Source organism: Primulina tabacum, chromosome 4 (assembly GCF_025594145.1).
Source record: "Primulina tabacum isolate GXHZ01 chromosome 4, ASM2559414v2, whole genome shotgun sequence".
Lineage (NCBI taxonomy): Eukaryota > Viridiplantae > Streptophyta > Magnoliopsida > Lamiales > Gesneriaceae > Primulina > Primulina tabacum.
The window spans coordinates 35203584-35227604 of record NC_134553.1 but is presented as its reverse complement, the minus strand read 5'-3'; the positions used below and the strand labels follow the sequence as shown (position 1 = coordinate 35227604).

At 36.0% G+C, this 24021-nt stretch overlaps 1 protein-coding gene across 1 annotated transcript; it reads right to left on the bottom strand.

The window, feature by feature from the left end:
• Positions 1 to 468: 468 nt before the first annotated feature.
• Positions 469 to 7916, bottom strand: LOC142543220 (uncharacterized). The gene is made up of 22 exons (XM_075650337.1): positions 7725 to 7916; positions 7019 to 7486; positions 6651 to 6862; positions 6485 to 6568; positions 5948 to 6082; positions 5734 to 5852; positions 5249 to 5413; positions 4659 to 4764; positions 4467 to 4572; positions 4277 to 4387; positions 3962 to 4125; positions 3757 to 3874; positions 3306 to 3530; positions 3021 to 3211; positions 2756 to 2923; positions 2529 to 2634; positions 2268 to 2405; positions 1988 to 2146; positions 1693 to 1899; positions 1138 to 1332; positions 815 to 886; positions 469 to 711 (listed from the first exon to the last, which is right to left on the bottom strand). Exons 1-22 carry the CDS (start codon positions 7770 to 7772, stop codon positions 553 to 555), a joined length of 3456 nt encoding a protein of 1151 aa, XP_075506452.1. The 5' UTR covers positions 7773 to 7916; the 3' UTR covers positions 469 to 552.
• Between the last annotated feature and the right edge of the window lie 16105 nt (positions 7917 to 24021).

Here is a 24021-nt window from a genome sequence, read left to right as displayed (position 1 = left end):
ACAGGAAAACAATACACTAAATATAAGGAGAAAATATATCGCGGCGGTTGATTGAGTATCTCAAAGCAATATAATAAATATGATGTAACTAATTATTGAAAATATGCCCAAAATTGATGGGTGAAAATCATTTTTTAAATAAAAATAAAAAAAAATAAATCCGTCTGTAATTATGGTCAACTGATACTAAAGGTTCATTGGCGAAATATCAAACTAAGGCATACGTTTGAAAATTTTAGAATGATAATAAAAAAGGCACGATAATATTTTAAAGATATTAGCCCAAATAAATACTTCAAAAAACAAAATTTTCTGGGATATTATTTGAGACTTAAAGAAAATGGCCACACACAGAAAACTTCAAGTTAAGTCTTGAATAACAAATGAGATTCCAGTTCATAATTTAAAAGTAAATTATTTAATTCAAAGTAATGCTATTATAACATTGCCAAACATTATATATGCAATTCTATTAAAAGAATTATTGTAATTTTACATACAAAAATGAATTACAGTACTTGTACTTATTATTGGTATAGCAAAGAAATTCATCTAAAAATACAGGTAAGAAGATGTGTCCAATCCGTTTGTGGTGTCTCTGGACAAAATCGACTGAGCTTCGGTGATCGATCGAGGGGGCTCCAAATCCTTTTCTTGCAAAGCATTGCCAAGCAATCTCTGCATCTCAGATGCATATATGTCATCCAGAATCTAAAAAGAAATAAGTCAAAGAATGCAATACAAATGAATGATTGTGTTTTCATAAAATAGTAATATTTCCTTGTATATGTACAATGTCTTTCGGATTACTTACAACAAGAGCATGATATGATCCGGTATACCAAACTCGATTCTCTTTCCTGCCCTCCAGAAACTTCAATACAATCTAATAACAGGAATGAGGAAACTTCTTGAACTCAAAATGGTGGAACTAATGATGAAGAAAAATGTAGTATAATATAGGATTCTCATGATTCGAGCATCAAGAGGTCAAGTACATGTTGAAATGCTCTCATAGGGCTAAAACTCCACAAATCTCTCATGCTTAAGAATAGAATAATCTCTATTTGTAAAGCGGAAAATTTATTGGTATATGGGGTAGGAAAATCATAGAAAGAAGCATACTTCTTAGTTTACCTGTCCCATTTTATCCCAAAAAGCACGAGTGGCTGCGACAAATATTTGACTAGTAAAAGATTCGTGTAAATGGGATATGGAGTCAGAGAGTTGTGTGCTCAGCAGTTGCATCCTCTCACGGATTTCAGATTCCCCATCTGCTTCCCTTGTATCTTCCAATATCCTTTGAAGCCTTGTACTTCTATTAGCTTGCAACTGTAATAATTTGCTCGAATATGTGTTACCTTACCACTTACTTACACAATACAAAAGGAGGGCATGAACACCTTTGCATAATGCATTTGGATACTTGGGTAAGGGTTACGGTTTTTTGGAAATAAGGATCACATGTACAATTCTCGAAGCTTAAACAATTTCAAGTTTACAAAGCATTCTCTGCAGTTATGAAGTTGAAGTAGCTTTGTGGTGAAACTCTGAGTCACTATATGGAATAAAGTTTGATCTTACTTTAAAGTCGAAGCCTATAAAGTTGAAAGTCGAGACATGAAATCCAATCTTTAGCATATTAGTCCATCTCTAAAACTAAGCAAATTCAGAGATAAAAAAATGGCTTACGTTCGCTGCAAGCTTGACCACAATAGCTTGGACATAATTCTTGTACTTCGTCCTTAAGAGGACTGTAATAGCATTCATTTGTTCCCCAAAAGTTGACTTACTGTCTCCATTCATTGGCAAATAGGATGCCCATGACTTCAGTTTGTCCTCAATCCTACAGTGAAGCACGTCTAGAATTCTCTTCATTGTGTTCAGAAATATTCCGAGCTGCCAAACACAAATAAAAAGAACGGTCAAATCTATTCTTTCTTCTACCAATTCTGAGGTGAAAATAAATTGCAGAAGCTCAACTCACCTGGCTAGGAATGGAATAGTAAGTGGTTGATTGCCTTCTTGCCAATTTCTGAACTTGCATGCCAAGTCTTTTTGGGATGCTATCTTTTAAAGGAGTCAAAATGTCATTATATTGCCTTTCCATTGCCTTGATTATCGCTCTTTCAACATTTGCAGCAGCCTATAAAATATGAACCAATGAAATGTAAATACAACTTTGTGTGCACAAAAAAAATGATAATAGAATGTGTATATGAATGTCAGGAAAAAAAAACGCCTGTGTACTAAAGATAGAACCTCACATTCTCCAAAATCAACGTGTACTGAGGCCATCGGTTGATCACAACTTCATACTCCACAAGCATTTTTGTCATTTTCTCAAACATATCCTCAGCAAAGGGAGAGGTTGAATATATTGTAACTACCCCGGACCAAGGTACCTGCAATTGAAAGTTCAATAAGCAGCAATTTTATAGACCTAAACTCCTAAAGGCAGAAAGCTGCACCAAAAATGAGCCAAGAATATGATGCACAGATGATAGTCTAACAAGTAAGAGAGGCACCTTTTCAGCTTTGCAAAGATCAAGAAAGGTCAGTTGTAAATCTTGTATCCAGACCATTATGTAATCGTCATACAACTCTCGGGAGTTGACACCGCCTTGGACTGGGCTGAATTTATAAATTTTCATGTTTACAAATTATCAGTGTAAAAGTTTCAGTAAAGTATTTTCTAAAACTGAAATTATTGAAAATCTCAGGCCAAAAAACAAGGGGTACTGAGATAGTAAACCTGATATTCCACAACTCAAGGCTCCTCTCGAATTCTGACATTGCTATCAGAAGATCGTTCACGTGTGGCACGGGACTTGATGGAGGCCATGTAGCTAAGAAACTTTTGAGCCTTTTGCACAATTCTGTGCTATACACTGATGAGGTTATGCTCGACAGGTCTATGGAACTAAAAATGGCAGATGATTTTGCTTCGTATTAGCAGCTTATATATGCGGCACACAAATAAATCGATAGTTGAAATTGTCTGACATCAAATTTGATACCTAGGAAATATGTGTTGATTGTGTATCTTGATGTCAGCCTGGATTTCTTGGCTTATGTTGATACAGAGATTCTTCATTTTGGAGTAGGCTGTGCAGATTGAACCAGAATCCATGACAAAGCCATCTGAATTGCTTGATACAAGCTCATCAGTTTCAAACATGTGTTTTCGACATCGTTTTGTTGCTGCCATCTGGAAAAGTTGCCATTTACCTTAGTTGTCTGGTTCCAAAGTGATATAAAAAATGCAGCAAAACCAGATATATTTCCAATTTGGTAAAATATACCTGTAAATATTTTCTCAGCATAGTCTGAGAATCTTGAGCAAGAATATCGTGAAGAAGTGTATACACTTCAACAGCAGGAACTAGTGCCGGTGCTGCAGTTTCTAATATTGGACCTGATACGTCAACCAATCCAGTTGGAGATTTTTCATCCAGTGACTTGTAATTCCAAAATGTTGCTGAGAGAAGACTCTCAACTTGCGTCTCACAATCCAACAAAATACTTTTCTGTGAATCCATGTACCACAAGAAGTGAGGAGGCATTAGCGGAGTATCTATATATATATCTATATAGTATGTTAAACTTTGTATTATAATCTTATGGCCATCTCTAATCTAGCACGGGTTTTATTTTGTTTACTCTCTGAAAAATTCGACATAGTTGGATTAAACATTTCCTGGATCTACCATAATTCATGAATGATGTGATTATCGAGCTTCTTGAGGTACTTACTTCTTGTCTCGTTAGGATTCTCTCATTCCTGGCCTTCATGACAGGCACAAGCAACTCATGCACAAGCTCTAAGCAATCTTTTGTGGGAGTGGCAACATTCATCACATAAGAGAGATATCTGTGTAAATTAATGTAAATGGATAAACGTGAATTTTATAACACTGTTAGGGAACTGAAATTTACGATGTACCAAACAAATCAGTACCTTAGTTTAGTATATGAATCTGAAACTCCATAATACTCAGCAAATTCTTTCAAAATCCACTTCCATGGCCCTCCTACTCTTAAATTTCGTGCATGAAACTGTTCGGCACGCATAGCAGCCTCAAGCAACAGATCATATGCTAGGGTCTCTACTATAGATCCACTCTATTACATTTCAATAGGCAACTATAAATGTTAGATCACATTGCTGAATTTATATATGTTAATGAATGCAAAATATTGTCACTTTTTCCAGTAACTGCTTGAGTTAAGTGTTGATAATGCATTGCATTTTCATAATCAAACAATATGTTACCTTCAGAGCCACTGTCTCGTCACTCGTAAATGTGCTACCCATAGAGAGCAAAACTTTCCCCGCACATTCATTATCATTAAGATGAATAGGCCACCATCGAATTCTCTCATTCTGCATAATGTTTGTTAGTATTAGATTGCCACTGGAACTTCAATGATAATAATGACGCCTATGTTGCAACAGCACTTACGGGGTTGTCGGTCAAGGATGAAATTGGAATTGTGGCAAAACCTTGAGTATTTCTCTTTACATCTTTGACTTCAAGTAGAAGCGTATCTGCTTGGCTCTCTGGAAAACTGAAATCCAATCTATCTTTGATTAGTTTCTCTAGGAATCCATTCTAAATACAACTCATCATATAAGAACGTAATTGGCAGCTTACAAATCATGATATTCACCACTCCCAGGCCTCAACGAGATGACAGAGCTTTGTTCCATTTCATTCTCCTCAACTAAACTTTTCAGGTGAACCAAGCACACCATTGATTCTGAAATTTGACACGATAGTAACTAAGATAATGTGACACGTCAAAATCCAATTTTTAAAATTTAGTAGTGTGGTGCATGAGCTGGTACTATATAGTTGAACTTCTACCACATAAGATAAAATCTGATTATGTTTTAAGGAGTTCCACTGACACGCGTTTACAGTTCATGTCTTCCTATTTGATATTCTCTGCTAAACGTGTACATATTCTTGAAGCATCTCTAAGACCTCCCACACCCCTCTAAAGGTTTAAACTGTATCTTATGTTGAAGGTTTATTTGCATCCTTCTCAAGCAAAGACGAGATCATTTTTAGGCTTCATCAGTTATTTCTTCCACTGCAATAGGTATAGTATATACTTATTTGCTCTTTTGCATCCCTAAAGGGGGGCCTTTATTTCTTAAACCAGGTATCATAACTAAATTCTGAACAACTATAATTCTTGGCAAAAAGAATTCACAAACAAACATTAAAGGAGGACAGACCTTCAGATGACATTGAGAATGGACTGAGCTTGAGAGAATTAATTTTATGCTTGACCACTGATGAAACATGTCGGACATAATCTGCCCCAGCTGGTATGTATAGTGCACTTCTCATTGAATTCGTGTCCTTCAACTTTCGTCTTGGTATAACTCGGAGCTTTTTCACTAGAATAATTAGCATACTGATAATTAGTAGTCATTACGTTGTATTGCAACTTTTCAGGGAACAAAAATATGTATATCAACGTTAAAAACATCTCCAGCCTCTCATATCTTTTACATTAGAGAAGGATAAAAAAGTCACAAATTTTCTCATGCTTTATACATAAAATATAGCAGATGCAACTATTTTGGGAATTAGGAACTTTACATGGGACAATCTTGTCATAAGAAAGTAGAGCCCCCTCATACTAATTTATATACCAATTAAAGCTTTACAGTAGTTGCAAATTTTTCTTCTAGTAATAGTGTAGAAAAGTCCAAACCTTCCACGCGAATCTTCCCGACTATCCTTTTCACTTTCGAAGGTATTGTTTGTTCTGTGGTCTTACTGTTGCTTTCTGCTGCTTGTGCGCCTCGAGGTTGTAACAGTAGCTTGTGTAGTCTGAGCAAGGAAAAATTGCTTCATACTCTCTTACATAATGTAACTGGCGAATTTACAGACACCAGAAACAGTAAGTACGAAATCTGTAGACTTACCCAAAGGCATTCCGAAGAAGCAGGCATTCATCACGCAGAAATTCTGGAGCCTCTGCAAAGCCTCTTGCCCATGAATTTAAGCATAGGCGAATGCAGGCATCATAAGCTACAAGAGCTTGCCATGCATTTTGCCCACTGTCATTTAAAAAAAAAAGTAGTACCTTCTCAGAAATCTTAATGTCTTGGTCAAAATGGTATCTAATATCCATTATGAAATTAAGAGACCGAGAACAAAAATGGGAGGAGCACGACAAGGCCATCTAAATACAGGTGGTAAGAACCATAGCCCAAAGAGATATTGGTCAATCAATTATGCCAACTTCTGCTTCAACTAGAAGCATGTCTCTGCAAATTCAAGTGTTGAATCAGTTGTTGGGCAGCTTGCATTCACTTGTCCTACTCAGACCAAAACCAATTTTAAATCTATAGTCTTTCCTATTTCAGATTTAAAGAAAACATGAATATGGAGCAACTGCAAGCACAACATCTAATAGGTAAGACCAAATATAAAAATGAATAAACGAGTAAATCCATAACCTTGCATCATAATATGGAGTAAATGAGTTTGCAAGATTGCCAGAGGCTGGAGGTTCTCTTTCCGAAAGTTTTTCTTCATCGTTCCTGGGAAGTGTGACAACGAAATACAATGGGCATGAGTGACAAACAAAAACTCTTTAATATCTCTCCTGCTAAAGTACCATACCTTTTATCCACCTCACTGTTCAGAGATCCATCTCCTGGACCGGAAAACTTTACCGTATTGCCAGAGAAACTCTGTTCACATACTTCATGTAGATCATCATTATGTTTCTCACTTCCAGCTTCAGAATGTAAGTCACAATTACTGTCCAAAACAGGCGGCGCACTGGGTGTTCCCAAGTCGAAGGCATCATTTAGTTTACCAACTGGTGTACCCTGCATTTGTTTTTACTAATACGTGAACCCATTAACTGGTAAGATTCAAATCAATAGCTCATTTTTCTGTCCATAGAGAATCTTACACCATGTTCTTTATCTGTTTTTGATTGTTGGCAATTGCTATTACAAGAAAAAATGGTAACTAATGCTTACATAAGCACTGTGAGGTTGGACTTTGTTGTTCAACCGAAACGTATATCCTCGCACACTCCCTGGAATTTCAATACAAAGATTCTCTTTCAACAACCCTCTATTTATAGTAGATGCATTTTTTCCATCATTTAATTTTTTCCTCAACTTGGGATTGAACATCTCTTCATCGGAATCCTCAAGCACTGGCTTATCCAAGCCATCTTCATCGGAGTGCTCCGGGGCAGAACCAACACTCTCGGTTTCATCGTTATCCTTGTAATAATCAGAGTCATCGTCATTGCTGTCAACACTTAGAGTGACCGTATTGACAGGTTTAATAAGATCAGAATGAAATTTCAGCGGAGGCAGAGAATGGGAAGATGCAAAACTACTTGAACTAAAGGCTAGTGGTGATCTGGGAAGATGGTACTTTTGGTCTAGCTTTTCAATCAAAGGCGATCTTGTTTCACGTTGCTCCACATCCGATCCCTGCGGGCAATTGAGTACAGAGATGAAACTTCAAAACCAAATTCAACTCTCACACTAAGTCAAATTTATTAACACAGTCCTCTCCAAATAAATTTTTTTTCCTTTACTGGGCTGAAAATATGTTGCTTAATACACATAGAAACGTACAAACAATCTCTCATTCCAAAAGAAAAGGCATACTTCTCCAACAAAAACAAACAAGAAACGCTGCAATTTTGGTGGGTCATCAAAAAGTTACCTTCTTGATCCAGTTTATGGCACTGGCATCTAAACCTTCGGTAAACATGATGAATCAATGGCACACAACGAGTAATAATATTGACAGAATGAAGAAGAGAGTTTGTTTGTAAAGTTTGGGTATATGAGGAGAAGAGCCTGCAGACAAAAAAAGAGCGTAGAGGAGGATGAGCCGAGCTCTGACCTGTGGCCGTAATACGCAACGGCTAGTTTGAAAATTAGCTCATTTGTAAATATTAATTAATTAATTATGGATGGACGGACCCATTTTAGTATTTATACCATTTACAGTGTGCTAAAATGCTATTTAGACGAAGGGTAGAGAATAAAATAATTTTTTTTATAAGTATTATTATCAAATTTTATTTTATTTTATTTTATTTTTAGAAGTGAGAGATTGATTAGTTTAGATAGTTAGGGTGAACGAGCTAAGTAATCTTCTTTTTGATTCCAAGGAATGCACCTCCAGTGGTCTCGTAATGATATAGTCGAGATTTCTTTCTTTTAGGGTTGGACACGCGCTCCACCTGCATGTGGGTAATCCTCCGACAAGCTTAGGCAAACCATGTAAATTACATTTATCTAACTACAAATGTTCCCATAAAAAATTCGTAAATTCTCAATTTTTAAATTGTGGTTACATGTTTAAATAAAATTAAATAGAAATATAAACCTTTAAAATCGAAAATAATTTTGAATATAATAAAATATTGTTATTTTATTTTGTCCTTTACCTTTCAACGCAATCTCTCTAATTGAAAGCATTTGAAGCTTTGGTGGTTGTATTTAATGCGGTTGGGGGATATTGTTTTTGAATGTCATAATTCCAAAAATATCTTAATTTCTAATTTTCTTGTTTTAAATAGATGTACTGGTGCCATTATAAAACTTGACGAGCTAATTAACTTTTTATAATTGAGGGTGTCAATGTCAAAAAGTACTTTTCAACGTGACTCTTCTTATGCTCAAGTTAAAATTTTCACATGATAATATAAGCAAGAGTTTGTATATCGAAAAGTTGTGTCAAAATTTGTACCTAAGAGGTATACATAGATGAGGGAAACCAAATAATTTGATACAAGATTCTACCTTAATTATGTTATTGTAATCTTTAGTAACTATTGATCTTGTCTTTTATCCACTTTTCTTCCTTATTTATAAGATATTTTCTATATAAGGAAAGGAAATTTGCCTTTGAGCTTAGATATTCGTTCGTTATATGTATGAATATTAATATTTCGACCTATTTAAGATTGGGTCTAGGGGTGAAAACAAATCGAATCGAGAGGAATATGACGAAAATTTGAAAGCTCAAATTCGGATCAAATTAGTACTATTCGAGCTCAATTCGAAGTTCGAAAATTTTAAACAAAATTAGCTCGAATTATATTCGAGTTCGAGTTTGGCTCAAAAGATTCGAACAAGTTCGCGAACTATTCGAACTATTACTCGAAAATAACTGTTTTGCCTCTAGACCCAAAAGTTCCCGATTTTGACTTTTTCTTATTTTTATTGACTCAAAGACTATCACAAATAATTATTTAAGCTTAAATTTGACTTCTAATACTTTTATTTAACGTAAATTCGGGCTTTTTGATTTAATTCCTTAATTAATAAACCGTGAAGCGTTTAATTTCTGAATTAATTCAAGACTTAATATTTTCTTTTCAACTTTTAAACATAAATTTTCCATACCTAAACTACCCTCGTGAACCATGAATCGACCCCCGTGAACCATGGTTCGAACCACTTCTTTCCTAGCATCCAAAATCGAGCCCTAACTCTCCTAGAACCCCTCGGCCTCACCCAAACCACGAGCCACCCTTGACCAGACCTGACCCTGACCCTTCTGGACCCTCATGGACTCGCCCTGACCCACACACCTATCCCCTAGTTCCAGCAGCCAGGCGCGCGAGTTCCATTCTATCATCAAAGTCGCGACCCATGCTACCGAAGCCGCCTCGGACCGCTGCTGCACCAGGCCCTAACCTGACATCGAGCCCTCTTCCCTAGACCCTACTGGACTAGCCTATACCCCTAGACCAAGCCGCGAGCCTCCCCTCTCCTGGACCTAGCCGCGCGCGTGCATGTGGAGAGTCCTAGGGTTTGCGGACTCTTCCATCTCCTGTGGCAGCCTGGTCCAGCCCTCCATGAACCATTCCACGACTGAACCAGACCCTAATGAACCAGCCCTAACCCTTATGCGCAGCCCCTCGTATGAACCCCCCCCCCCCCCCCCCCCATGGCCGAGCCTTGTATCCCAACCAAACCCTATGTTCATCCCTCCTTTACCAAGCTCGACTCCAGCCTTCATGTTGTCCCTTAACGACTCTTTTCCTAGCCCTTAAACACATCCTATTGACAGCGTGTCCTTAGGAATCATAACATTTTTCAAACAAGCGTAAAATCATCAAAACTTTAAAAATATTTGTTCTATCGTTAAACGAATCGTGTTTAAATATTTTCATACAAAAATAATTAAAACAAGCATAATATGATTTGAATGGTGCGTCAAAGAAGTTTAGAAGCGTGCCTTTGTGTTTTAGAATGCTCGAATATGCGATCATTGGCGTGGGTTGTGAAGGGAGACGAGCGGGCGACGAATACTCCTTGTTTTTCCTCCTCAAATTTTCAAAAATATGGTGTGTGTTGTGTGTGAAATTTTCGCCTGATATGAGCTCTAAAAAGACCCTAAGTTTCAATTTTATAAATTTAAAATTTGCATGCTAATGGGCTTAGGTTTTTGGCCTTTGTGTTTAGGAGCAATTGGGCCTAATAATTTTAGATAAATTAGGCCCAATAACACCTATTTAATTGAAAAATAAAATTTAAATTTTTTTTTCAAAAATAATAATTTTGTCCTTTAAAAGTCCATCATCGTTGCCCAAAATCGCCTTCCCGAATAAAATCGTGATCGTCTCGTAAAATAATTTGGACTCCACTATTTTTAGAAAAATTTAATCATATTAAATCATATTAACAAGCCTTGAAAATATTTATTGAAAATATTTTATTTTGTTCGTCACCGGTCTCTTTTCCCCAGCCTATGATCGAATATTAGAATAAAATCCTCAGTTTTCATGAAATCATGCAATTAGACCTTCCATCATATACTATGTATCATTTAAGCATTTAAAATCAATTAAATTAAACAATTAAGCAACTTAAATCATTTGCATGCATGCGGTTTGCGTGAGTTGACTTTTGGACGTTACAAGTGTACTAATTGAGATATACTCTCACCTTGATTCTTTAAGAGTTGTTGACTTGTATCATCGGGGTTATAGCCAATGCAGAGTCATCCTTATTGAATTTCTGAAGGATTTTGTCCACATAATGTGACTGACTTAGAACTAGCCCTTTCGATATTCTATTAATTTTTTTTTCCAAGGATCAAATCGTTTATACCCAATTCTTTCATGTCGAATCTTGAGTTTAACAACTTCTTGATGGATTTAATCATTTTATCATTGCTATCAATTACAAGTATGTCATCTATGTAAAGACATAAAATGACTATAACAATTTTCAATATTCTTTAAGTATACACATTTGTCGCATTAAATTCACTTTCTATCACGAATTTATCAATTTTTCGTGTCATTGCATTGGTACTTGTTTTAAGTCATATAGAGACTTTGCTAGTTTACAAACCTTATTTTCTTACCCAGTTGCAGAAAACCCCCAGGTTGTTCCATGTAAATTTCCTCTTCTAAATCTCTATATAGAAAAGCTGTCTTTACATCAATTTCATGTACTTCAAAATTCCGGAAGACAGCAATTACAAGTATCACGCGAATAGAGGTTATTCTCGTTATAGGATAATAAGTGTCAAAGTAATCAAGCCCTTCACATTGATGGTAACCCTTGATTACCAATCTGGCTTTATACTTATCTATAATTCTATCTGATTTTATTTTCTGTTTGAAAATGCATTTACAACCTAGTGGTTTGCTTCCCGGAGGAAGATCCACTAATTCTCATGTATGGTTTTGTAAAATGGATTCTATTTCGGAATTGATAGCCTATGAAATTGTTGCTTCCTTGAAGCTTTGAGGTTCACTCTCCATCATGAATGTGATGAAATTCAGACCAAAGGATTTCTCTGCCCTAGCTCTCTTACTCCGTCTAGGTTCAACCTCATGGTTAACCTCTTGTTCTTTTCCAATTGTCTCATATGATATCTTGGAAGAATTTGATTCTTCCTTAGATTTATATGGAAACATATGTTCAAAGAACGAAGTATTTCTAGATTCCATTATTGTATTCTCGTGAATATAAGGTATTTGAGATTCACGTATAAGAAAGCGATAAGTGCTACTGTTTTGAGCATATCCAATGAAAATGCAATTAATAGTTTTTGGTCCTATCTTTACTTTCTTCGGAGTGGGTATTGCTACATTGGCAAAAAAACCCACCATCGCAAGTATTGGTATGAAGGAATTCTTCTTTTCCATAACTCGTATGGACTTTTATCTCGCTTCTTTCGAGACACCTTATTTAAAAGGCAATTTTCTGCTTGAACAGTTTCCCCCATGTTATGTAGTAAACCAGAACTTAATAACAATGCATGCATCATTTCTTTTAAGGTAATGATTCTTTCTCTCTGCAATTCAATTTTTTTGAGGTGAATAAGGTGCAGTTCTTTTGTATGGGATACTATGTCGAGCACAAAACTCAGCAAATGGTGATTCAAATTCTCCTCCACGATCACTTTTTAGCACCTTAATTTTTTTGCTAAGTTGGTTTCAACTTAACTCTAACATCTCGTAATAAAATATCTAATACTGCTTTAAATTTGCGTAAAATAAAATTTTTCTTGTTTAGATATTAAACTCTTGTCTTTTAAATTTAAATAAAATGATAGACTAAATTCTTGAAAATAATCCAAGTACAAAATATTTCCATGACATAAAAAATATCATTCATCACTACTGTAAAAGTATAATCCAAAACGAGCATTTGAAAATACTTTTTTTGCCAACAAAATTTTGAATAAATAAAATCAGAGTAAAAAGTTTAATGTGTATAAAATCCTTTCATAACAATAGTGGTCCTCGGGTTTGCACTGCACATAGTCCGAGCAAGCTCACTGGTCAGCACCTCCTGTCTCCTCAAAAGTATCAACATCTGCATCGATCAAGTCTAGTGAGCCTAAAGACTCAACACGCATAAATCATGAATAGTAAATAGTACTTAATAAAATCACATGCATTTGAAAGTAACATGTACAAAATAACAGCTGAACATAAATAAATATAGACGTGTCATAACTGCATAAACAGTTTCATAAAAGTGCTTCCATCATAACATACATAATTATACTTAATTTTGTATAGAAATATGTTCAAAGCAAGTGACATGTAACATAAATCGTCTGATTAGACTAAACCACAGTACTGGGCTGGCAGGGATCACCATAACCTTTCGACCGGATGTCCACTCCCACATACATAAATCCCCGATCATACTTTTCCAGGTGGAGAGGTCTTCGGTCATGCTTTACCGCTTTCCAATCTCATAATCATAAATCCCCAGTCATGCTTTACCGGGTGGCCACACGACAAATCACATACCTCCTAAATAAAATATTTTTGCACGTCGATCATACTTAAAAACATCGAGGGCTTCGTTGGAACGCTCAGGACATGCTGCCCCAACCACAGCAGCAAAGATCCACGAGATCCCAACGAAGCCTTCAACCAAAACTTGAGAAAACGTGAAAACATGCACAAATTTTCATAGCTTGAGCAGTTTTACGATAAAAATTATATATCTCTGGTTTCTTATCAGAAAATTACGAATTTGCTATCGAATCGAAGATAACACAGAGTACCACAAATCATATGTTGAAAATATTTCTTTAAAACCGAACAATAAGTCTCAATATTCCAAATGACAGAAAATGACGAGTTTTGTGACACCGAAATTTCACAGCTTGTGCGGTTTTACGATAAAAATCATATATCCCTCGTTTCGTATCAGAAAATTACGGATTTGCTATCGAAGCAAAAATAACGCAGAGTGCTATAAACCATATGTGGAAAATAATTCCAGAAAACCAATCTATAAGTAGCAAAATTCAAAATAACAGAAGATGACGGGTTTTGTGACACAGAAATTCCATAGTTTGTGCGGTTTTACAATAAAAATCATATCTCCCTCGTTTCTTATAAGAAAATTACAAATTTGCTATTGAATCGAATATAACACAGAGTTCAACAATTGTTGAAAACATGTCCAGAAAACCAATCTATAAGTCGCAAAATTCAAAATAACAGAGGATGACGGGTTTTGTGACACAGAAATTTCATAGTTTGTGCGGTTTTACAATAAAAATCATATCTCTCTCGTTTCTTATCAGAAAATTACAAATTTGCTATTGAATTGAAGATAATACAGAGTTCAACAATTGTTGAAAACATGTCCAGAAAACCAACCTATAAGTCGCAAAATTCAAAATAACAGAGGGTGACAAGTTTTGTGACATAGAAATTTCACAGCTTGTGCAGTTTTACGATAAAAATCATATCTCCCTCATTTCTTATCAGAAAATTACGAATTTTCTATTGAATCGAAGATAACACAAATTTATACAAATAATATGTTGAACATATTTCCAAAAAACCAACCTATAAGTCGCAGAATTCAAAATAACAGAGGGTGACGGGTTTTGTGACATAGAAATCTAACAGCTTGTGCGGTTTTACGATAAAAATCATATATCCCTCGTTTCTAATAAAAAAATTACATATTTACTTGAAAATCGAAGATATTACAGAGTGATACAAATCATATGTTGAAGACATTTCAAGAAAACGGACCTATAAACTGCACGAATCATAATGACAGCAAATGGCGGGTTTTGTGACTAGAAATTTTCAGAAATCGTTTAAATCATAACCCATCAAACTTTGCACATAACGAACGAATGTTCATGCACAATATACATCAAAATACATAATATGACGAGATCGATGTGTAAAAGAAAAGTTTATACATGTCTTTGCGTCTAAACGCTCGAATAAACGAATACCGGCGCGAGGGTACGTGGAGAATGAACGAAAGACGATTCCTTGATGTTTTTCTCGACAAAAAATACCAAAATCTCCAGAATATTGCTAGGATGAGTGCTCCTGAGGCTGCTGCTCAAGGGAGGCACAACTGAAATGTCCACTACCTTTTTTTCTTTATAAATCATAAACTCAAAAATTACTAATAAAAGTAACTTAACATTTTCATATATCATAATAAATTAACAATTGAATTCTCAAGTGCCCAAAACCTCTAAATCATCAACTAACCAAAAATCATATATCTACCTTTTAAAAAGATCAACTAACAATAAAATAAAGCATAAAATCCCTAATAAACTCATTAACCATAATACTTTAAATCTTTTATCTAACAAGCTAGCGCGTAAAACAAATGTCCCTCGGTAGTGTACTGCCGCACTCGATCCACTCAAGCGTCAACGCCTCCTCATATCATCCAATCCTGCATCATTCAACTTAGTGAGTCTAATAACTCAACACGTTCTAAACATTAATAACAAGTAATACATATACAAGCACATGCAATAAAATCATACTTTTATTTAAAATATTTTTTTAAACATAAATAAACCATTTAAAATAATTTTCAGCATGAATGAATCATATAGCATAAAATCGTAAAATCGTAAAGATTTCAATGTTTTATCATTTTGGGTGAAGTTTGATCATTGAAAGTTACTAGCTTTTATCATCTGATCGACTGATCAGTCTTCAGCTCCACATGGCCCATGGGAACAGCCACTAGGCTACACCATGAAAATACGATCGTCGGACTCCCTTTGGGGCCTTTTCCTATAAATGAGCTCTCTCTGGGGCCTTTTCCCTCACGACATCCCCACAAAATTGTAAGTTCATCGTTCTTTCTTAAAATGGATCCCCCACATATTGTAAGTTCATCGTTATTTTTTAAAATGGATCTCCCACATATCCTCATTATCACAGTCAATTCGCATCCATTAAAATATTTTTCATTTTCCTTTTTAAAACATAAAATATCATTCCCTTTCCACCTTTTGCAAAATAACATTTTTCATAGTAAAGAAAATCGTAAAATATCATGACTTTTCAAAAATAACATTTTAACAGTAAAAAATTGTACAGCTTTACCATAAATCATAAAATCTCATATTTTCATTTTAAACATCATAAAATAACATTTAACATGCATTATGATTTTTTAGGACGCTGCCAAACATTTTCATACTACCCAGGTGTAAAATGATCCTTTTGTCCCTAGACGTAAAATTCTCGATTTTGGCTTTTTCTTACTTTTAATGACATGTACTTGTACTTATCCCAAATAATTATTTAAGCTTAAATCTAATTTTTCATAATTTTATTTAGCTTAAATTCGAGGCTTTCTATTTAACTCTTTAATTAATAATTTGTGAGGCGTTTAATTCTCGAATAAATTCAAACTTTAATATTTTCTTACAAAACTTTAAACATAGCCTTTTTATTACATAAAATACCCTTGTGAGCCTTGAACCACCTTCATGGACCCATTGTTCGAATTTTCTTATTAATTTTCGCAATATTGACTCTTAATTGAACACACCGAGCCATCCCCCAATTTTGTCGAGCCACGGTCGAGCCAAACCTAGCCAACCCACCTAGGTATCCTACTGGCCAGCCCTGACCCATAGAACCATACCTTAGCTCACGTACGAGCCCTGCATGGAAGATACAAGATGCGCGTGTGAGGCTTCTCACGCCAAGGACTCCTAGCCAACCTAGGAATCTTCTACTCGAGCCACCACCGAGCCCACCTGACCCTAACCAACCCTGGACCATGCTAAGATCCAACCAAACCCAACCCAGGCCCCTGGACAACGCACAAAGGTGCTGCAAGCCTGCTGCACACAACAAGCCGCGCACAAGAAGCTACCTCACGTTGTGGTCGAGCCAACAGCGAACCAACTTGCAACAACCCATGTCTCAACCCCTGACCATCATCCCTAGACCCTATTGGACCAACACTGAGCCGCCCAGCCCTAGCCACGAGCCCCCTTGGCCCCTGCTGCCCTTGCGCGCCTTGGAAGAGTCCTAGAATCAGCGGACTCTTCCTTGCACGCTGCTCCTCGAGTCCTAGCCATGCTAGGACTCTTCTTAGCCCTGGCCCATGTCCAACATAGGCCACAAACCAAGCCCTAGTTGAGCCGTGACCCGCCATGCACAAAGCCGAGCCACTTGAATCATGTGAACCATTCCAAACCATAGGATTTAAAATATTTAATGAAAAATAAATATTCTTGAAAATATTTAATGAAAAATAAACATTCTTGTCTTGGTCGTCCCTGTTATCCTTTCCCAAGCCTATTATCGAATATTCGGGTAAAATCCTTCAATTTCATGAAATCATGTCATATAATAATTTAATCATGCAATCATACCTTTTAATCATTTAATAAATATCATTAAAGAATTTAAAATCAATTAAATAAAACAATTCAAATAATTTGCATGCATGTGTTTTAAGTATATTTGATTTTTCGGACGTTACAAATCTTTCTCCCGTAAATAGAATTTCGTCCTCGAAATTTTCCTTGTCTCTATAAATGCAAAGCTTAACTCTCCTAATCACTTCATACTTAACCCTCTTAGCCTAATTCTTAATCTTCAATTCGGTCCTCCCAAATTTCGAAAATTGCATTTCTATCCCAAAAATTTCCAACGTCGACTCCTAAATCCAGTTCAAGTAGAGCATGTAACATATTCTCTTCTAAGTTCTTTATTATCCCAATCAATTCCCATAACCCATTTTAACATTTCACGTAATAAAAGCATCGTAAAAACGTTGAACAGCTAGGTTACCGGTAATCAGTGTTGTGTCGGCTATGCCTCAGCATTCATCACATAGACCCTTCTAGCAGTGGGTTGCTTAAGCTTTGGGCAATCCCTAGCCTTGTGTCTCAAATCTCCGCATTTGAAGCACTTATAGGTGCCCCACATTCACTTGTCATAGTGTGGACGATTGCACTCCTTGCACAGTGGTTTCTCATCAGTCTTCGGAATGTTCCCTTTAGGTTGTTGTCCTTGTGGTTTTGGTGGTTCCGGTTGCTTAGCTGGTCCCATATAAGGCTTCTTATTATTCTGACTAGCTTGGTGAGCACGATTCATCTTTCGCTGCATCTCCCAATCAATATCTTTGAGCAACTGCCCGACTCTAAAAGCTTTGGCAACGGCAGTAGTATAATCAATAGGATCGCCAAGCATTACATCACGACGGATATCGGCCTCAACCCATCTAGGAAGTGTCGTAACTTTTCCGCAACGTCATTAGCAATCAAGGGCACAAAATGATAGCCCCTATCAAACTTATGCACAAACTCAGCAACAGACCAATCCCCCTGACGAAGACTCATAAACTCTCTCTTAAGCCTAGAATGAACATCAACTGTGAAATATTTATCATAGAATACCCTTTGGAAGTCCTCCCAAGTCAGTGTCGCTAAGTTCACCCCTCGCTCCGCTCCCTCCCACTATAAGGAAGCGTCGCCCTTCAGCAGATAGATAGTGCAACGAACGCGGTCAGCGTCCACCATATCCATGTAACGAAAAATAGTGCCATAAAAATTTTCGGGGTTCATCCTCCTAAAACCCTCATATGCAGCCTCCGATCTAACCCTCACCCCATTTCCTGTGTGTTGCTCTAGTAAACGAGCCATACCGGCTAGTACACGAGCATTAGTATCCTGATTAGGGGGAGGCAGTGGAATCTCCTCCTCACGTCTATCCTCATCATTCCTACGCAAAATCCTTCTAGGAGGCATCTCTGTATACGTCGTCCAAACCACGTAACCAAAATGCATTTAACATTTTACATGCAACATGCAAGTAACATTTATATCATTTATCATCTAAGCATTTAAAAGTATTTTAGCATTTTAAAAGTATTTTAGCATATAAAATATAAAGCAGTAAAAACTCACTTACTTGAGGCATGACTTCTTGAGCTTCTCGGAGTAGCAGTACACAACTCTTTGGGTAAACCTGGCTCTGATACCAGCTGAAACGTCCACTACTTTTTTCCTTTATAAATCATAAACTCGAAAATTACTAATAAAAGTAACTTAACATTATCATATATCATAATAAATTAACAATTGAATTCTCAAGTAGCCAAAAACTCTATATCGTCGACTAACCAAAAATCCTACATCGACCTTTTAAAAAAATCAACTAACAATAAAATAAAGCATAAAATCCCTAACAAACTCATTAACCATAATCCTTTAAATATTTTATCTAACAAGCTAGCGCGGAAAATAAATGTCCCTCGGGAGTGTACTGTCGCACTCGATCCACTCAAGCGTCAGCGCCTCCTCATATCATCAAATCCTGTTTCATTCAACCTAGTGAGTCTAATGACTCGGCACGTTCTAAACATTAATAACAAGTAATACATATATAAGCACATACAATAAAATCATACTTTTATTTAAAATAATTTTTTGAACATAAATAAATTATTTAAAATAATTTTCAGCATAAATGAATCATATAACATAAAATCGTAAAATCGGAAAGCTTTCATACTTAACTTTAAAAATAAAGCATGAAATCTCAAATAAAAATCCTTAACAAAAATCTTTCAAACTTTGCATATCAATCTAGTGCGGAAAATAAAGTCCCTCGAGAGTGTACTACCGCACTCGATCCACTCAAGCTCAACGCCTCCTCATATCAACAAATTCCACATCATTCAAACCTAGTGAGTCAAATGACTCAGCATGTTCTAAACATTAATAACAAGTAATACATACACAAGCACATGCAATAAAATCATACTTTTATTTAAACTAATTTTTGAACATAAATAAATCATTTAAAATAATTTTCGGCATATATAAATCATATATCATAAAATCGTAAAATCATAAAGCTTTCAATCCTTTATTATTTTGGGGAAGTTTGATCCTTGAAAATGACAAACTTTTATCATCTGGTCGACTGATCAGTTTTCAGCTTCGCATGGCCCATGGAGACAGGCACTAGGCTCCGCCGTGGAAATACGATCGTCGGGCTCCCTCTGGAGCCTTTCCCGTAAACGGGCTCCCTCTGGGGCATTTTCTCTCACGACATCCCCACAAAAATTTTAGGTTCACCGTTTCTTTTTAAAACGGATCCCCCACAAATTGTAAGTTCACCGTTCCTTCTTAAAACAGATCCCCACATATCCTCTTTGTCACATTCAATTCACATCCCTCAAAATATTTTTCATTTTCCTTTATAAAACATAAAATATCATTTCCTTTCCACCTTTTGAAAAATAACATTTTTCATAGTAAAGAAAATCGTAAAATATCATGACTTTTCACAAATAACATTTTAACAGTAAAAAATTGCACAGCTTTACCATAAATCATAAAATCTCATATTTTCATTTTAAACATCATAAAATATCATTTAACATACGTTATGATCCTTCGGACGCTGCCATGCATTTTCGTACCACTCAGGTGTAAAATGACCGTTTTGCCCCTAGACATAAAATTCTCGATTTTGACTTTTTCTTACTTTTAATGATATGGGCTTAGCCCAAATAATTTTTTAAGCTTAAGTCTAAATTTTTATAATTTTATTTAGCTTAAATTTGAGGGTTTCTATTGAATTATTTAATTAATAATTTGTGAGACGTTTAATTCCCGAATAAATTCAAACTTTAATATTTTATTCCCAAACTTTAAACATAGACTTTTATTACCTAAACTACCCTTGTGAGCCCTTAACCACCCCCGTGGACCCATGGTTCGAATTTTTTTATTAATTTTCGCAATATTGACCCTTAATTGAACCCACCAAGCCATCCCCGAATTTTGTCCAGCCACGGTCGAGCCACCTCAAGCCAGACCCTATCCAACACACCTAGGTAACCTACTGTCCAGCCCTGACCCATAAAACCAGACCCTAGCTCACGTACAAGCCTTGCACCGAAGATACAAAGTGGCGCGTGTGAGGCTTCTCACCCCAAGGACTCCTATCCAACCTAGGACTCTTTTACTCGAGCCACCACCGAGCCCACCTGACCCTCACCAACCCTGGACCATGCTCAAACCCAATCGAACCCAGCCCAGGCCCCTGAACCACGCACAAAGGTGCTTCAAGCCTGCTGCACACAACAAGCCGTGCACAAGAAGCTACCTTACGATGTGGTCGAGCCAACAGCAAACCAACCTACACCAACCCATGTCCCAACCCCTGACCATCCTACATAGGCTCTATTGGACCAACCCTGAGCCCTCCAGCCCTAGCCACGAGCCCCCTTGGCCCATGCTGCCCTTGCGCGCCTCGGAAGAGTCCTAGAATCAGCGGACTCTTCCTTGCACGCTGCTCCTCGAGTCCTAGCCATGCTAGGACTCTTCCTAGCCCTGACCCACATCCAGCACAGGCCCCAACCCAAGCCCTAGTCGATCCGTGAGCCACCATGCACAAAATCGTGCCACTTGAATCATGTGAACCATTCCAAATCCTAGGATTCTTCTAGAAACTCTCGCAGCCTTCTTGCTTATTGTCCAACCCTCGTTTATTCACTTTTGTGACTCTTTTCTGTTCCTTAAAACACATATTATTGGCAGCGTGTCCGTTGGGTTAATAAGGTTTTTAATATAAGCGTAAAAACATTCAAACTTTGAAAATAATCGTTCTATCTTAAAAATAATCGAACACCTATATTTTCATGCATAAACAGTTAAAATATGCATATTATGATTTGAATGATGCATCAAAAGAGTTTAAAAAACGTGCCTTTGCGTTTTTAACACTCGAATACGTGATCGTCGGCGAGGAACGACGAACGGACGACGAAGACTCCTAGCTTTTCTTCTCTCTTATTTTTTGAAAATACTAGAGTGAATTGTGTGATTTTTGGCTGCAATATGGTGCTTGGGAAGTCTAGGTATCTTATTTATAGATTTAATTTTTGCATGATAATGGGCTTTGATTTTGGCCTCTAAGTATAGGAGCAATTGGGCCTACTCAATTTAGTCAAATTGGGTCTAATAACTCTTATTTAATAAAAATATAAAAGTTTATCAATTTAGCTTCCAAAAATATTATTTTTGATCTTTTAAAATTCTTCATTTGCCCAAAACCGGCTTCCCGAGAATATCGAGCTCGACACGTAAAATAATTCGAACTCTACTATTTTTTAGAAAAATTAAATCATTTTAATCATATGAGGAAGCCTTAAAAATATTTAATGAAAAATAAATATTCTTGTCCTGGTCGTCTTCGTTCTCATTTCTCCAGTCTATTATCGAATATTCGGGTAAAATCCTTCAATTTCATGAAATCATGTCATTTAATCATTTAATCATGCAATCATACATTTATTATTTAATAAATATCATGCAATCATTTAAAATCAATTAAATAAAACAATTAAACAATTCAAATAATTTACATGCATGTGGTTTACGTAGGTTTGGTTTTTCAGACGTTACAACAACCATAGATTTTTCCTCCAAAAGTAACGTGTATGTGCGTTGGTGTGTGTGCGCTTAGGTGTAGGTGTGTGTGATTTGTATAAGTAATTATGGTTGGGAAAAGTTTAATAGAGTAAATTAATAGGCTAAACTCATACTAATTTAATTATTTAGACCCACTTAGATTAAAATTTCAAATTTCGAAATAGCTAAATGGAGTACTTAAAATCCTAATTTAATTTACATACTAATTAAGTAATTTAATTAAGTCATAAAATTCGTTATAAAAATATTTTACACCCAATTTAAGGATTAAATCCTCAAATTCCAAATTTACATTTAAAGCGCATAAAATCTTATAAATTTTCTAATAATTTAAATTGAACTTTAACATGCTAAAATTAATACATCATTTAAAGTAACTAATTTTCTTGGATTAAAATAAAAAATAACATTTAATTTTAGCGCCTTAATCGTCTTCGGTCTTCTATCCCCGGCCAAGCATCAAATATTCGCTTGAAAAACTCAAACTCAAGAAATACATTTAAATCTCATAAAAATAAACATATAAATTATTTAAAATAAATTAAACATGTTGAAATTATCATTTAATTATTTTAAATCAATTAAATTAATTAACCTATTATATTATGCATGCAGTTTACGTATACTGATTTTCGGGCATTACATTAACTCTTGTAGTTGAAAAAATTTTCAATTGCTTCATCTTTACTTTTGAGAAGATAGACATAACAAAATTTTGTGCTATCGTCAACAAAAACAATAAAATATTTGAAGGATCGTGTGCTGGTGCCATTGAAGGCATTTCAAACACAATATTATCCAATGAGCTGCAATAGCTCGTGTTCTAAGAATGTTAACACCGATGAATTAAATCGAGTTTGGTCAAAAACCAAGCAGAAGAAACTCGAAGTAATCATTCGTGAAGAATATTGTTAAATTAGAAAACATTTTAACTTATGTAAACTGAAAAACTGAAAAGCAAGGGATCATTCGTCGAATATATCAGTTCAGTTATGGCAAGAACTGAACTGACGGATGCTCTAACTGATCAAGTCAGTTTGAAAACAGCAGTTAATCAGTTAAATACACAAGATATATTTATGGATGTTCGGAGACTTCAACTGCTTCTACGTCACCCTTTCTACGACCTCGGGTAGGATCCACCAGAACACTTTGATTTATACAACTACTTATACAAACCCATCCAGCTTAGAACTTACCCACTGCCTAACTGAACTCCTACTCTAGACTGAAGGCAGCACCTTCCAGCCAACACTTTTTTAACATCTATATGAGAAAGACTACATACATAAGTTTAACTTCTTCGTGCAAGACTGAATTTGGGTGGTAGTGAGTGTGTTCGTGTGTGACAACTGAACAATGATGTTCTCACACACTGAGGAAAATAAGCTTCTAAGCTAAGCCGATATGACTAAGAATCGTTCCCTCTGGGCTGATTGCTTCTGAAAGCTAATATGCAATAAGCGTGCCCTTTCTTTTTATCTTCACACACTCTTTTCTTTATATAGGCGGGAAACTGATCGTACAGTGAGACTCAATTATTGTATCTGTTGCATCTTGAATTCGTTCCTTGGACTCTGTGTCTCGACATTTCGACCGTCCTTCTGAAACGTTTGTCTTTAATGCTCTGATGCAACGTTCATTATTGTCCTTTGACTGGACAATTGCTTTGTACCTTTGTGTATAGCTGGAATCCACTGAATGAGTTTGTCTTCATCTACAACTGAAAGATTCTTAACTGACGCTCTGAACTAGTCAGCTAAACTGATAT